The sequence below is a fragment of the Puma concolor genome, chromosome B2 (genome assembly GCF_028749965.1).
Source record: "Puma concolor isolate L17-30 chromosome B2, mPumCon1.1.hap2, whole genome shotgun sequence".
Classification (NCBI taxonomy): Eukaryota; Metazoa; Chordata; class Mammalia; order Carnivora; family Felidae; genus Puma; species Puma concolor.
This window is the reverse complement of record NC_141671.1, coordinates 35,731,848-35,746,804: the sequence shown is the minus strand read 5'-3', so window position 1 is coordinate 35,746,804 and position 14,957 is coordinate 35,731,848. Positions and strand designations below refer to the sequence as shown.

Here is a 14,957-nt window from a genome sequence, read left to right as displayed (position 1 = left end):
AAAACCAAAGGGGGAGGCAGGTCACTGGCCGGCCAAGGACCCACAGTGATGAGTGGCAGAGCCGGAAAGCCAGCCCCAACCTCCTCCTTCCTGGGAACCGCACTCTCCACCACCCCTGGGGGTCTTGTTCCTCAACTGACCCAAGAAAGGAGTCACCAGGGCCAAGGTTGTCACAAAGTGGTCTTGTCCTCCCAGTACAGGCCCCTGAGGGCCAGTGGGCCCACCGCCTGGAACACACCTGGCCACCTGCCAATGACAATAACTTCAGCCTTGGCTCCAGGGCCCCAGGAGGCCTTTGGTCACTGGCATGGCAGGTGGGAGGGAGACCAGGACACCTGTAGTGGACTCCATCTCCGTGGAAGGGTCCTGCCGTGCCATGTATGTGGGGCAGGGTCCCTCTGGTGCTCTCATGTGCTCTGCAGGGGCCTTTGGAAGCCCACTTCCTGTGCAGGACAGCGGGCCTTCCTTTCTGAAAATCAAGCACATTTGCTCCTCAGGGCTCTCAGCCTGGGAACACTCTTTTCTCTGAGCTCACGTGGCTCCTCCTCCCTTCCTTCCACCTCAGAGAGGCCTCCCCCGACCAGCACACCTGAAACCTCACCCTTTAATCCACCCTTTAATCGTTTGCCACACCCTTCTCCTGCTTTATTTTCTCCTTGGAGCATGCACGCTGATGTTTTTCTATGTGTTTGGTTATTCATGGCTTATTCCATCAAGACGAGGTCAGCTTCACGAGGGCAGATGGCTGTTTTGTTCACGGCTGGAACCTGGAATGAATCAATGACTGGTCTATTTTATCACTGCAATTCAGCCAGATCCTCGTCCTCAACTTCTTTGTCTGCACACTAAGTGGATTAGACTCAAACGGTGGCTTTCAAACTTAAAAATAAATAAATAAATAAATAAATAAATAAATCATTGGAACCTTCCTCTAAATGAAATTTTAAGAAGAATGGACAATAGCAGGACTATACTTCAAAAAAAAAAATGTTTTTTAAATGTTCCTTTATATTTGAGAGACAGAGCCCAGTGGGGGAGGGGCAGAGAAAGAGGGGAAACACAGAATCTGAAGCAGGATCCAGGCTCTGAGCTGTCAGCGCAGAGCCTGATGTGGGCTTGAACACACAAACTGAGATCGTGACCTGAGCTGAAGTCGGACACTCAACCGACTAAGCCAGCCAGGCGCCCCCGGGACTATACTTCTTGAAGCTGGGGGGGAGGTCCCAGGGCTTCTGTGTGTGTCCTCTCCCTGTTCCCTGGCTCCTCTCTCCCCTCAATCTCCCCTATTCTCATAGATCGATGGGGTTCTTCGGAACACAGTTTGGAAAACATTGGCCAAAGCAAGGTCCACTTCCAACCAGTTACTTCCTCTCCCAAAGTCTAAATACAATCATCTGTAAAATGAAAAAGTTGGACTCACTGACCTTCCTTCTGTGAAATTCTAGTATTATAAGTCTAATCAGCTCCATAAATGCAGAAACTTATCTAAGAGTCAGGTAGACTCCAAGATAGAAATTGCAAAAACACGTTCAACGTCATGCCTGACAACAGCCAGCAATCATCAGGAGTTTATCAAGCATTTCTTGTTTGACAAGCAGTTTGTGGAGCCACGGGACTCATAAAATCTCAGATTGCTCAACCAGCTAGTTGATGAAACAAGACACAGCCCTCGAAACGAAATCATTAAGACCGTCTACCATCAAGTGCTAGAACAGGTAGACAGGTTCTATGGGCAAATGAGAGATCATGGAAAGAGATCCAGTGGGGTAAAATGGGAAGGTATCTTGGAAGAAGGTGACATCTCTCCAGAGAAAGCCAGAAGGCCATTTTAGGTAGAGGGTGTAATGGCTGCTGTGTTGCACCGTCCGGGCCCTGTAGCAGGACTGAGGTTCTCACACCCTCAGCTGCCCGGAGGGCAGCCTACTGACGGTTCGGAGCTGAGGCCCTGCCAGCCAACAGAAATGGACTTGGCCCGGTGGTTATGGAGTCAGGGTCTTGGTCCCAGGCTGAGACTGAGTTTTCCATCATTGCCATGTCTCCAGTTATGGTCGTTGTGGCAGAGACTGCTAATTGTCCCCACCATCCATTCTCCGCTTCTTCCTTGGGACTTGAACCTACGGTTTTGAGCCAGACACGTGGCTTCCCAGAATAAAGTCTACATTTCCCAGTTTCCTTTGCAGTTGGATGTGGCCACGTGACTAAGTGCAGATCCATGGGATGTAAGGTGACATGATGTGTGTCACCTCCAAGGCCTGCCCTTAAAGAGAGGAGGTGTGCCCTCCGCTTTTCCTTCCCCACCTAGCTGGAATAAAGACATCATGGGGAGCCCTACTGGACTGTAGGCAGCACAATGGAAGGAAGCTTGGTCCTAACTGTGGAGCCACCACACTAGCTTTGGGAGGCTGGAGTGCAAAAGGTCACATAAGTGAGCAATGCTCTTCTGTCTTGCTGAAGCCTCTGCTATCCCAACCAAAGCAACTATAGTATCAACCCCTTAGTTGGCAAAGCTCCTTCATAGGAACCACTGTGATTCCCAGAGCCAGGCCGTGGAGGGGGGAAGGCAGGCCTGATTCTCTCCCATTGTACAGCCACTGAGCTAAGCTCAAGGTGGCTGGTCCAAGGTCACTCACTGCTGAATGGATTCCTGGGCCCAGGGGGAAAGGAAGGGTTTAGGCTTTGGGAAAGGAGAGAGTTTAGACCTTGGGATCACACCAGCTTTGGTTTGAACCCCACCTCCCTCCTTACTGAACCCTACCGTGAAAGACCAGGTGAAAACAATGTGTGTGGCAAGCTAGGCTGATGATCTGCCTCTAGGACATTTTGGTTCTCAGAATCCAGAGGGCCTGATGCCTAATCAGGTGCTCTTCCCCATGAGGATTCTGGCGTCTGAGGTAAGGGCTATTCTCTGGCTGTGGGAGCAAGAAGGAAATCAGGATTCACTCTCAGGGGAAGTGATGTCTGAGGTAGGCCTTGGAGGATGGGGAGACGTTACGTGGGGAGAGAAGAAGGGATGGCATTCCTCAGAGAGGGAACAGCTGGAGCAAAGGCACAGGGATATGACTCATCCTGAGACTCCATGCCATGGGACTGAAAAGAAAAGCTCCCAATCCTAGCCCTGGTCCAGAGTCCCACCCTTTTAATATTTTATTTAGTGGTTTGGGGGTTTGGAGCGGTGTGGGCTGGGGCAGAGGTTGGGGGTTGAGAAGGCAGCATGACAGTGCTTGGAAAATAATTACTTAAAAAAATTTTTTTAAGTTTGTTTATTTGTTTTGAGAGGGAGAGAGAAAGAGAGAGAGAGAGAGACTCTGAGTGGGGGGGGGGGGGGGGCAGGGAGAGGGAGAGGGAGAGGGAGAGAGAATCTCAAGCAGGCTCTACATGCTGCCAGAGCAGAGCCCAGTGTGGGGCTCAAACTCACAAACTGAGATCATGACCTGAGCCGAAACCAAGAATCAGATGCTTAGCCAACAGAGCCACCCAGGTGCCCCAGGAAGATAATTACTTTTAGAGGACAAAACAAAGTCACCTGATGAGCTCATGGTCCCTCCTCTCACCCACTAGGAGATGCTGCGTAACAGCCACTGAAGCAGGTGCCTGCCCCCACAGTCTGTGCTGTGTGAGCAGATCGACCCGCCTCCGTGCCCCTGGGCTTCCTCAGACTCACAGTCTTTCTCTGCACAGAGATACATGGTCTGAGACGTTCATGTAAAAAACAAAGCCTGGTGAGGCTATATGCAACTTACAAAACAAAACAAAGCTGGGTGGGGAGGCTCTGGATGAAACCCAGGTTGTAAATGCTGATAACTATTGAAGTTACAGGATGGATTCTTGGCTGGGCGGGGGGTGGGGGGTGGGCGGGGGGGTGGGTGTTAAGTGTCCATGATATTGCCCTTTCTCCAACATGTTTGAAATTTTTTTTGTTAAAAAAGTTATTAATAAGTTTTTTTAATGTACATGTATTTTTATAGCAGCATTATTCATAATAGCCCAAAGTAATAACACCCAAATGTATATTACCTGGTGAATACATAAATAAATAAAACGTGTTATATCCACACAATGGAATATCGGATAAGAGAAAGAATGAAACAACCACACATGTGACAATATGGACGCATTTGAAAACATTCTGCTAAATGAAAGAAGCCAAATACAAAAGACCACGCATTGTGTGAGTCCATTGATAGGAAATGTCCAGAATAGACAAATCTACAGAGACAGAAAGTAGATTAGCGGTTGCCAGGCACTTGGAGGGGGGCGCGGGGTGGTGGTGGTGTAGGAATTCAGAGGTGACAACTAAGGGATATTGGGTTTCCTTTGGAGATAACTAAAATGTTCTAGAATGGATGGAAATTGAATGGAAAAAGCCATTTCCCATTAATAATCGGACAGAGAATTTTCATTAGGCCAGTACTGTGATGGGCATTTTACAGGTTTCCATACGAAATGCTCCAGCCATTTCCACTGCCTCCTGGTCAGACATTCACAGAGTCTTAGGGAGGTAGTTTTCCAAAGTTCACTGGGTCTCAACCCTGGCTGCACACTGGAATCCCCTGGGGGCTGGATAGACACTGGTGCCTGGGTTCCGCCCCTGCCCCAGGAGGATGGTGATTTAATTTGCTTTAGGCAGTGAGCATTAAAAAAATTTTTGTTAACGTTTGTTTTTATTTTTGAGAAAAAGAGAGAGACAGAGCACAAACCGGAGAGGGGGAGAGAGAGGGAGACACAGAATCCGAAGCAGGCTCCAGGCACTGAGCTGTCAGCACAGAACCCCACACGGGGCTCAAACTCAAACCGAGAGATCAGGACCTGAGCCGAAGTTGCACGCTTAACCGACTGAGCCACCCCAGGCGCCCCATGGGCAGTGGGCATTTTAAAAGCTCCCCGGGTGATCTGAATGTGCAGTTGAGGGGAAGACTGTTTTAATGACTAGAAGAGAATATTGAAATTATGACATTAGAGTATGGCATTCTATCATTTTTTTTTTTTTTTTTTAGAATAACGTGTACATGAGATTATAACATAAACAGTATTTCTTCCTGTGCATTTCAGTCTGGGAATCTGGAGACCTTGGGTCTACAGGTCATCTCTGTGACTGCACCAAACAAAGGGGACCCACGGGAGCAGCAATCGGGCAGGCAGGTGGGTCTCTCAGAGGGCTGGTGCTCCCTTCTTCCGGAGCGGCCCTTTCCCATCTTGGACAACTCTTGCTGAGCCCAAAGCCGCTTCTCTGACACTTGCACGTGGCCCCTGACCTCAGTCAACCTGCACCATTCACCACTCCCTGGAAGTATCCCCTTCCCCCCGCCCTGCTGTGTTACTGTTGTGATGCAATTTGAGGTCCTCACAGGAAGCCCTGGCTCCTGCCCAACCTATCCCCTACCTATGGAACTTCTCCTCACCATTTTCTTTTCTTTTCTTTTTTTAAATTTTTTAACGTTTTATTTATTTTTGAGACAGAGAGAGACAGAGCATGAACAGGGGAGGGTCAGCGAGAGGGAGACACAGAATCTGAAACAGGCTCCAGGCTCTGAGCTGTCAGCACAGAGCCTGACGCGGGGCTCGAACTCATGGACTGCGAGATCATGACCTGAGCCGAAGTTGGCCACTTAACAGACTGAGCCACCCAGGCGCCCCCACCATTTTCTTTTTTAATGCTTGTTTTTGAGAGAGCACAAGAGGAGGAGAGGCTGAGAGAGAATCCGAAGAGGGTTCTGAGCTGACAGCAGAGAGCCCGATGTGGGGCTTGAGCTCATGAACCATGAGGTCATGACCTGAGCCGAAGCAGGACACGCAACAGACTGAGTCACCCAGGTGCCTCTCTCCTCACCTTTCAGACACCACCTCAGATGCCACTTCCACGAGGCATCTCTGGAGACGTTGCCCCCTTCCTCTGCACTCCTATGCCTTTGAATTTCTGACGTTCAGCTGGAACTCTCCTGTGTTATACCTACCTGCTGGCTGCCCTTAGGTCCGAGTAGACTATGAATAAGTTCCTTGAGGGTGAAGGCAGAGTTTCATTTTATGTTATATGTCTGTGTCCTCTGTAGAGCCTAGCATAGGCTCAGCAAACACTTGTTGAATGAATGAATGAATGAATGAACATAGACCTTTACTGCATCACTAATGAAAACCAGGCACTGTGCTAAGTGGTTTTACAAACATTTTCACGTACCCCAAATCGGTCCTATCACAGAGCTTGGCACACATTTCCAGAAGATGGACCCCCTGCTGCCTCGGCTTTCCCAGGAACAAAACATACAATCTCGGGGCAGAAAGCACAGGTTGGCAACAAGAGGAGGGAATGTGACCTGGAGGAGAGAGGCCCTGCGTGCCACATGTTGAAGAATTTTCTAAAAAAGAGACAAACCTCAGGGACACCTGAGTGGCTCTGCTGGTAAAGCATCTAACTCTTGGTTTCAGCTCCAGTCATGATCTCACGGTGTGCGGGTTCAAGCCCTCCGCTGAGCCCCCCATCGAGCCTGGCAATGGCAGCATGGACCCAACGGCAGCTTGGGATTCTCTCTCTCTCCCTCTCTCTCTGTCCTTCCTCTGCTCGTGTTCTCTCTCCCTGTCTCAAAAATAAACTCACAAAAATAAAAAAATAAAAATAAAGAGAGACAAACCTCTGGTTACATGGTGATACAGTGATTATTTGCACCTAAAATATGAAATCGTCTACCAACAGACTTTTGGAACTGTTAAGAATGTTCGCACGTTCGCTCAAAACCAGCTCAATACGTCAAAACAGTCAACCTTCCTTTATATCAGCAATAATCAATTAGATTAGAAAATGCCATAGGAAGAAAGAACCCGTATTTCACAGAAACAAAAACTAATAAATTCAATAAAGACATACACAATCCTTACTGAATGGCATTAAAGGCCAGAAGAAATAGAGAGAGACTATATTTACAAATGGGAAGATATAATTTCAGTTACAATCCCAGCAGAGCTTTTCCCAAGGGGAAAAGCGGGGTCAAGAATAACAGAGGCAATATTTGAAGAAGAAATTGGAAGAGGAGCAGAGGAGGAGAGGCGTTGCCATATATAATAAGGCTACAGTGATGAAAACAGTGAGATGTAGTGCAGAAATGCACAAATTCACCAGTGGGAGAGAAGAGAGACGCCAGGGACAGACTCTTGAGAGTCCGAAGCTTGAGTAAGCCAGAGGCAGCATCTCAAACCAGTGTGAAGAGGGTTGACTGTAAATGGTGTGGAGAAATTGTTTCTCACACGGCAAAAACAATGAGAAACTTTGATTACTCCCTCAAACCAGCCACAAAATAGAATTAAGGATTTTTTTAATGGATTAACGAAAGAGCAAAAACCTTCAGAACTTTTGAAAGGATATGTAGAAGAAACCATTGTAACAAAGTAAAGATATTAAAACAGAAATTATAAGAGGCAAAGTTTGAAACATTTGTGTTAAAAGTGACATTTTCTGGGGCGCCTGGCTGGCGCAGTTGGTTAAGCGTCCGACTTCAGCCAGGTCACGATCTCGCGGTCCGTGAGTTCGAGCCCCGCGTCGGGCTCTGGGCTGATGGCTCAGAGCCTGGAGCCTGTTTCCGATTCTGTGTCTCCCTCTCTCTCTGCCCCTCCCCCGTTCATGCTCTGTCTCTCTCTGTCCCAAAAAAATAAATAAACGTTAAAAAAAATTTTTTTTAAAAAGTGACATTTTCTGAACGACAAAAGACATCCTAAAATAAAAAGACACGCCACGGAGTGGAATAAAAGGGCTGTAATGTCTAACTGGCACATGAATTCGTGTGCTGACTGTGTAGAGAACATCGACTGCAAGTTAAAGAGAACAAGATGATGGTAGGAAAAAAAAACAAAACAGGAAAACCTCACAAGCAGGCAGGTAAGTCACAGAAGAGGGCACACAAGTGGGCAGGAAATACACAGAGATGCTTAACATTACGACCAATCAGGATATGACAATTAAATGAGCAAAATAAAATGTGATATATTTTCACATGCATTAGATTGACTTAAAACTTTGAGGTCTGACAATACCAGGAATTGACGACATTGTGGGAAACTTAGAACTCGCACATGCTGCTGGAGAATGATTTAGTCAAGTCTGGTAATGTTAATGGGAATGCGTGTCCTAGAGAAACATTCGATGTGGGCATGAGAGACACAAAGAAGGGTGTTCACTGACGTGTTTATAACACAAACTTGACTGTTCCATCAGTGGAATGGCTAAGCGAGCCATGATATACTCTTAATGGAATATATATGGAAAGAGGTAAAGATGCTCAAAGAAAGGAGTCCTCAGGTAAAGATGCTCAGGAAATGGGAGTCCTCCTTCTTGTTCTGCTTCTAACTGATGATGGGATGTTGCACAAGTCCCTTGTCTCTCTTTCTTGAATGCTCTCCCCAGATATTCTCACAGCTGGCTCCCTCACCGGCTCCAGGTCCGTGCACAAATTCAACCTGCTCAGACAGACTTCCCTGACCCCAGGATCCACACAACCGGCATCTGTACTCCCTGACGTTGCTTTGTCAAGAAGAAGCATATTTCTGGGGTGCCTGTGTGGCTCAGTCGGTTACGTGTCCAACTTTGGCTCAGGTCATGATCTCACGGTTAATGAGTTTGAGCTCCGTGTCGGGCTCTCTGCTGTCAGTGCAGAGCCCTCTTCGGATCCTGTCTCCCTCTCTCTCTGCCCCTCCCACACTCGCTCTCTTTCTCCCTCTCTCTCTCTCAAAAATAAATAAACATTTAAAAACAACAACAACAACAAAAAGAAGCATAGTGGTTTAAAAGATGAGTGTGCATAATAATGAAGCAACAGAAAGACAAATAAAGAAACTGATCCCATTCACAATTGCACCAAGAAGCATAAAATACCTAGGGATAAATCTAACCAAAGATGTAAAACCTCTGTATGCTGAAAACTATAGAAAGCTTATGAAGGAAATTGAAGAAGATATAAAGAAATGGAAAAACATTCCGTGCTCATGGATTGGAAGAATAAATATTGTCAAAATGTCAATACTACCCAAAGCTATCTACACATTCAATGCAATCCCAATCAAAATTGCACCAGCATTCGTCTCGAAACTAGAACAAGCAATCCTAAAATTTGTATGGAACCACAAAAGGCCCCGAATAGCCAAAGTAATTTTGAAGAACACCAAAGCAGGAGGCATCACAATCCCAGACTTTAGCCTCTACTACAAAGCTGTCATCATCAAGACAGCATGGTATTGGCACAAGAACAGACACATAGACCAATGGAATAGAATAGAAACCCCAGAACTAGACCCACAAACATATGGCCAACTAATCTTTGACAAAGCAGGAAAGAACATCCAATGGAAAAAAGACAGTCTCTTCAACAAATGGTGCTGGGAGAACTGGACAGCAACATGCAGAAGATTGAAACTAGACCACTTTCTCACACCATTCACAAAAATAAACTCAAAATGGATAAAGGACCTGAATGTGAGACAGGAAACCATCAAAACCCTAGAGGAGAAAGCAGGAAAAGACCTCTTTGACCTCAGCCGTAGCAGTTTCTTACTTGACACATCCCCAAAAGCAAGGGAATTAAAAGCAAAAATGAACTACTGGGACCTTATGAAGATAAAAAGCTTCTGCACAGCAAAGGAAACAACCAACAAAACTAAAAGGCAACCAATGGAATGGGAAAAGATATTTGCAAATGACATATCGGACAAAGGGCTAGAATCCAAAACCTATAAAGAGCTCACCAAACTCCACACCCAAAAAACAAATAACCCAGTGAAGAAATGGACAGAAAACATGAATAGACACTTCTCTAAAGAAGACATCCGGATGGCCAACAGGCACATGAAAAGATGCTCAACGTCGCTCCTCATCAGGGAAATACAAATCAAAACCACACTCAGATATCACCTCACGCCAGTCAGAGTGGCCAAAATGAACAAATCAGGAGACTATAGATGCTGGAGAGGATGTGGAGAAACGGGAACCCTCTTGCACTGTTGGTGGGAATGCAAATTGTTGCAGCCACTCTGGAAAGCAGTGTGGAGGTTCCTCAGAAAATTAAAAATAGACCTACCCTATGACCCAGCAATAGCACTGCTAGGAATTTACCCAAGGGATACAGGAGTACTGATGCACAGGGGCACTTGTACCCCAATGTTTATAGCAACACTCTCAACGATAGCCAAATTATGGAAAGAGCCTAAATGTCCATCAACCGATGAATGGATAAAGAAATTGTGGTTTATATACACAATGGAGTACTACGTGGCAATGAGCAAGAATGAAATATGGCCCTTTGTAGCAACGTGGATGGAACTGGAGAGTGTTATGCTAAGTGAAATAAGCCATACAGAGAAAGACAGATACCATATGTTTGCACTCTTATGTGGATCCTGAGAAGCTTAACAGAAACCCATGGGGGAGGGGAAGGGAAAAAAAAAAAAAAGGAGGTTAGAGTGGGAGAGAGCCAAAGCATAAGAGACTCTTAAAAACTAAGAACAAACTGAGGGTTGATGGGGGGTTGGGGGGAGGGGTGGGTGGGTGGTGGGTATTGAGGACGACACCTTTTGGGATGAGCACTGGATGTTGTATGGAAACCGGTTTGACAATAAATTTCATATATTGAAAAAAAAAAGAAAATTTCCATTTTCTTTTGGTAAATAGTCAGTAGTGGAATACCAGATCATAGAGTATTTCTACTTGTCAAATCACTTTGTTTTATACCTGAAACCAATGTAACAGTGTGTGTTAACTATACTTCAATTAAAATAAAAAAGGAAAAAAAAAAGACAAGTGTGCAGATGCTGGGTCAGAGTGGGTTCTAATCCCAGCTGTACCAACTACTGCTTGTATCACCTTAGGCAAGTTAGTTGAGCTTCCCGTGACTCGGTTTCCTCCTCTGTAAATGGAGATAACAATAGTTTTCACCTCAGAGGGCTGTTGTGACGACTGAGTGGGTTGATATGCCAAAGACTTAGAACGGTGCCTGATATAAAGGAAGTGCTAGTAAATTACACGGCAGTTAACTTGAATGAAGACGACTGGAATGCCGTGAGATAATAAACCTCACAAACATGCTGCTGAATGACGAGGGTAAGTCCCACATGCACCTCACTCCTCCTTGAACTACTCTCCTGATTGAAATGAATGAGTTCTGACAAGTCCTTGAATGCCAGAGGACGGAAACACCACTTACTCTCCCAGATGGTGTATTTTAAGAAGTTGCAATAAAGATATGACGAGGGTGGGAGCAACAGAGCAGGTGAGTGACACAGATACACAGAAAGGGACAGAATCCCAGAGGCAGGATGTCTCCAAGGGCAGGAATTCTGTGACTATCAGACGAGGGAGTGGGGGCTCTCACCCAGCAGCTTTTTGAAGGCTTCTTCTAGGGTCCATTGTGTGACTGAAACATTAACTGCGACATGCAAAGAGGTCTCTGTGCATTAAAAAAGATGTAGAAGGGCCAAGAGACACCTGAAAAGATGCTCAACTTCACTCATCCTCAGGGAAATGCAAATCAAAGCCACAATGAGATAGTACCTCCACCTGTCAGGGTGGCTAAAATCAAAAATATAAGAAACAACAAGGGCTGGTGAGGATGTGCAGAAAAAGGAACCCTCAGGCACTGTTGGTGGGAATGCAAACTGGTGCATCCACTCTGGAAAACAGTGTGGAGCTTCCTCAAATAATTAAAAATAGAACTACCCTATGACCCAGCAATAGCACGACTGGGAATTTACCCAAAGAATACGGAAACACTAATTCGAAAGGATAGGTGCACCCCTATACTTATGTGATTTACAATAGCCAAATTATGGAAGCAGCCCAAGGGTTCACCTATTGATGAATGGATAATTACTCAGCCATAACGAAGAAGGAAATCTTGCCGTTTGTAACGACATGGATGGACTTTGAGGATATAATGTTAAGTGAAAGAAGTCAGTCAGAGACAGACAAATACCATGATTTCACTTCTATGTGGACTTTAAGAAACAAAACAGACAAACAAGGAGAAAAAGAGACAAACCAAAACACAGACTCTTAACTATAGAGAACAAACCGATGGTTACCAGAGGGGAGGCGGGTGGGGGGATTAAAGAGCACACTTACCAGACGAGCCCTGGGTAATGTAGAGAATTATTGAATTGTTGTATTGTACACCTGAAACTAATGTGACATTCTATGTGAACTATACTGGGATGTAAAATTTTTTAAATGAGAGAAAAAAAAAAAAGATCTAGAAGGTTCTAAGCAGAGCCCTTAGCACTGGCTACAGGAGGGAGGCTTTAAAAAAAAAAAAAAAAATTCCATTTACTTTTGCACTGTTCGAGTTTTGTGCAGTGAGAAAGAGTTAATTGCTTGTGAAATACTAGAAAGAAAAAGTGATTTGCCCATAAGAGGCCCTCAGTAGATGGGCGTTACTATTATTCTTTACAAGGAAGACAGACAGACTTCTCAGCAAGCACAGAGGTGCCCAGGAGGGGAAGGCAGTCCCGCCCGGCCTGCTTTCCTCACACAATGCCGCTGGGCCTTCTATGAGGCTCACTGGCTCTACCTTCAAAGTGTATCCTGAACCCATTCATACTGTCCTCATCACCCAGCCACCGGCTGTGCTCATCCCTCGTTAGACACAACGGTGGTCTCCCTGTTGCTGCCCTTCCCCCTCCGACTCACTCTGCCCAGCAGCTGAGTGAGGTTCCTTAAAAACCCCAGCCGGGTAGGGGCGCCTGGGTGGCTCAGTCTGTTGAGCGTCTGGCTGCGGCTCAGGTCATGATGTTGCAGTTTGTGGGTTCCAGCCAGCTCGGAGCCTGGAGCCTGTTTCAGATTCTGTGTCTCCCTCTCTCTCTGCTCCTCCCCCGCTCATGCTCTGTCTCTCTCTCTCTCTCCTTCAAAAATAAATAAAAACATTAAAAAAAAACCCAGCCGGTCGCTGATGCTTACCAAGCAAGCAGTTCCCATGTGCCAGACTCGGTGATAAACCGGTCCCTCTAGCTCAGTTAATCCTTTAATGACACTGGGAATTCGGTACAAGACAGGATTTCCACCTTACAGAGGCGGAAACAGAGGCACAGAGCATTCAGTAGTTTGCCCCAAGTTCGTGGCGTCACGGGTGCACCTTCTGACCCCTGCCTGCCTCTCCAGCCTTGACCCCCACCCCCTCCTCCTCACCCCTACTCCCTGGCCCCCTGGCTGCTCCTCCACCTGGAACGTTCTTTCCCCCATCTTCAAACGACCTGTGCTCTCATATCACTCGGGTCCCTGTTTGAATGCCGCCTTCTCCGAAAGAGCTCAGAAGTTCCCCCAGGGAACCCAGAACCGAGGCCTTACCCATTTCGATCCCGCAGATGACCAGGGCCGCAATCACTGCCCCCGCCGACGTCCCGGCAAAGCGATGGGTCGTTTCCAGCATCCGGGGGGCCAAGTCTCGAAGGGCATCCACGGCCCCGGCCTGGTAGAAGGAGAGAAATCCACTGCCGGAGAAAGAGATGGAATGAGGAGTGTCTGGGTCCCCCTTGAACACCTGTTCTTCCATCTCCTTGGCCCCTCAGTGCTTGCCTCTGGCTGCTGTCCTACTGGAACTCAGGGCCAAGCTTCCCTGCCGGCCCGGAGCCTAGAGTGGGGCCGTCTCTCCCGGGTCGGCTGGGACACTCACGGGCGGCTCAGGCAGCCACCGCCTGGGCTTGTCGGGCTCCTCCGGGAGGCAGTCCCAAAGGCTGGTACAAGGTCTCGGGCCCAGGTCGAGGGGCAGAAGGCACCCCGGGTGTGCGAGCGGCGTCCTGGACCTCCGAGCGCGCCTCTGGCTTCATTGTGTGGCTAGGTTCATCTCTGGCACAGACTCCTCAGCCCTTGTCCCGTGCTGCGTTCAGCTAGCAGACCGGCAACCGCCACCAGGGCCATCCCAAAGAGGCAGGCACTGCTCAGCTGTCAGCCCAGGAGGCTTCACACACTGAGTTGCAAAACCTCCACTGATGGTTATCATAGGGTGTCTCTGACACGCTGCGGCAGCAAAGGAATTATGTGTTGGCCTCCCTCCAAGAGGATGGTGTCCCCTCCCCGACAGGGGCAGGGCCGGCAGGTTGGCTATTATGGTCTTTGAGGGGGACCCACTCACTCCACCTGTGCCCCCCGACAGCATCGCCCCTCCCCAGGCTCCTTCTCCAGGCTCTACGGGCCACGCAAGGTGTGTTACACAATTGTTTTTATTTGCTCTTATGCAAGACCGTGTGTGTTTGTTCACGTGTTAGGACTGGCCACGGGCAAAATTGTAAAGGAAGAGAAGTCAGGCTTCAGGGCCCCACCCATCACTACCTCACCATCTCTCCCCACCTTTCCTCTCCAGCCCTGCACTGACCCACTCACGCTCAGCACCCTCTCACCAAGTGCCAGACTTCCATGCTGTCTCCTAAGTGTACAGGAAAAAAGTCAACCTGAAATCTGGACATTCTAAGTGATGGGAGCTTCATACTTCTAATCATAAGTTGGAGAGGGCAAAATTTAACCCCAAGAAAGAACAGCCTTGGGAGGCCAGACAGGGGGGCATTGGGGTCAGGGCCGAGAGGTGTTTGGAGCCCAGAGGGCAAAGGAAGTGGTGCATGGGGACCAAGGTTGGCTCCAGGGAGCATCGGTCATGCCCCTTCTGGAGCTGTGTAATGTGCCCCGGAGAGGAGGACCATTCCTCAGCCCACAAATTTCTCTGCCTAGGATACCAAAAAGCTGAAAAGTGGCAAAATCACATCTCTCCCCTCCCCCCAACCCAAGACCATACAGTGGTAGGACCAGAATTAGCATTGAGACACCAAGTCTCCCACTCGACGCTCAGCCCAGCTCCACACTCTGTTAGGATGCGATGTCAGTGCTTCCCCCTGTCCCAGGGAACCCCCACCAACTCGTGGCCCCACGGATCCACACTGGAATCCACAATGAGGGCAACACCCCGGATTCAGTTAGGAGGAAGTTTTCTCTCTTGGGTGGATAG

General features: G+C 47.7%; 1 protein-coding gene across 4 annotated transcripts in view; it reads right to left on the bottom strand.

Annotated features, from left to right (window-relative positions):
- Positions 1-13,972, bottom strand: part of PNPLA1 (patatin like domain 1, omega-hydroxyceramide transacylase) — a 49,320-nt gene extending 35,348 nt beyond the window's left edge. For 3 of the 4 annotated variants that reach the window (XM_086706701.1, XM_086706700.1, XM_086706703.1), the window contains exon 1: positions 13,310-13,972. In XM_086706701.1, coding sequence (XP_086562827.1) covers positions 13,310-13,514 — 205 coding nt within the window. In that variant the 5' untranslated portion in view covers positions 13,515-13,972. The remainder of the gene's footprint in view (positions 1-13,309) is intronic. The other variant, XM_086706699.1, reaches the window with a different exon arrangement.
- Between the last annotated feature and the right edge of the window lie 985 nt (positions 13,973-14,957).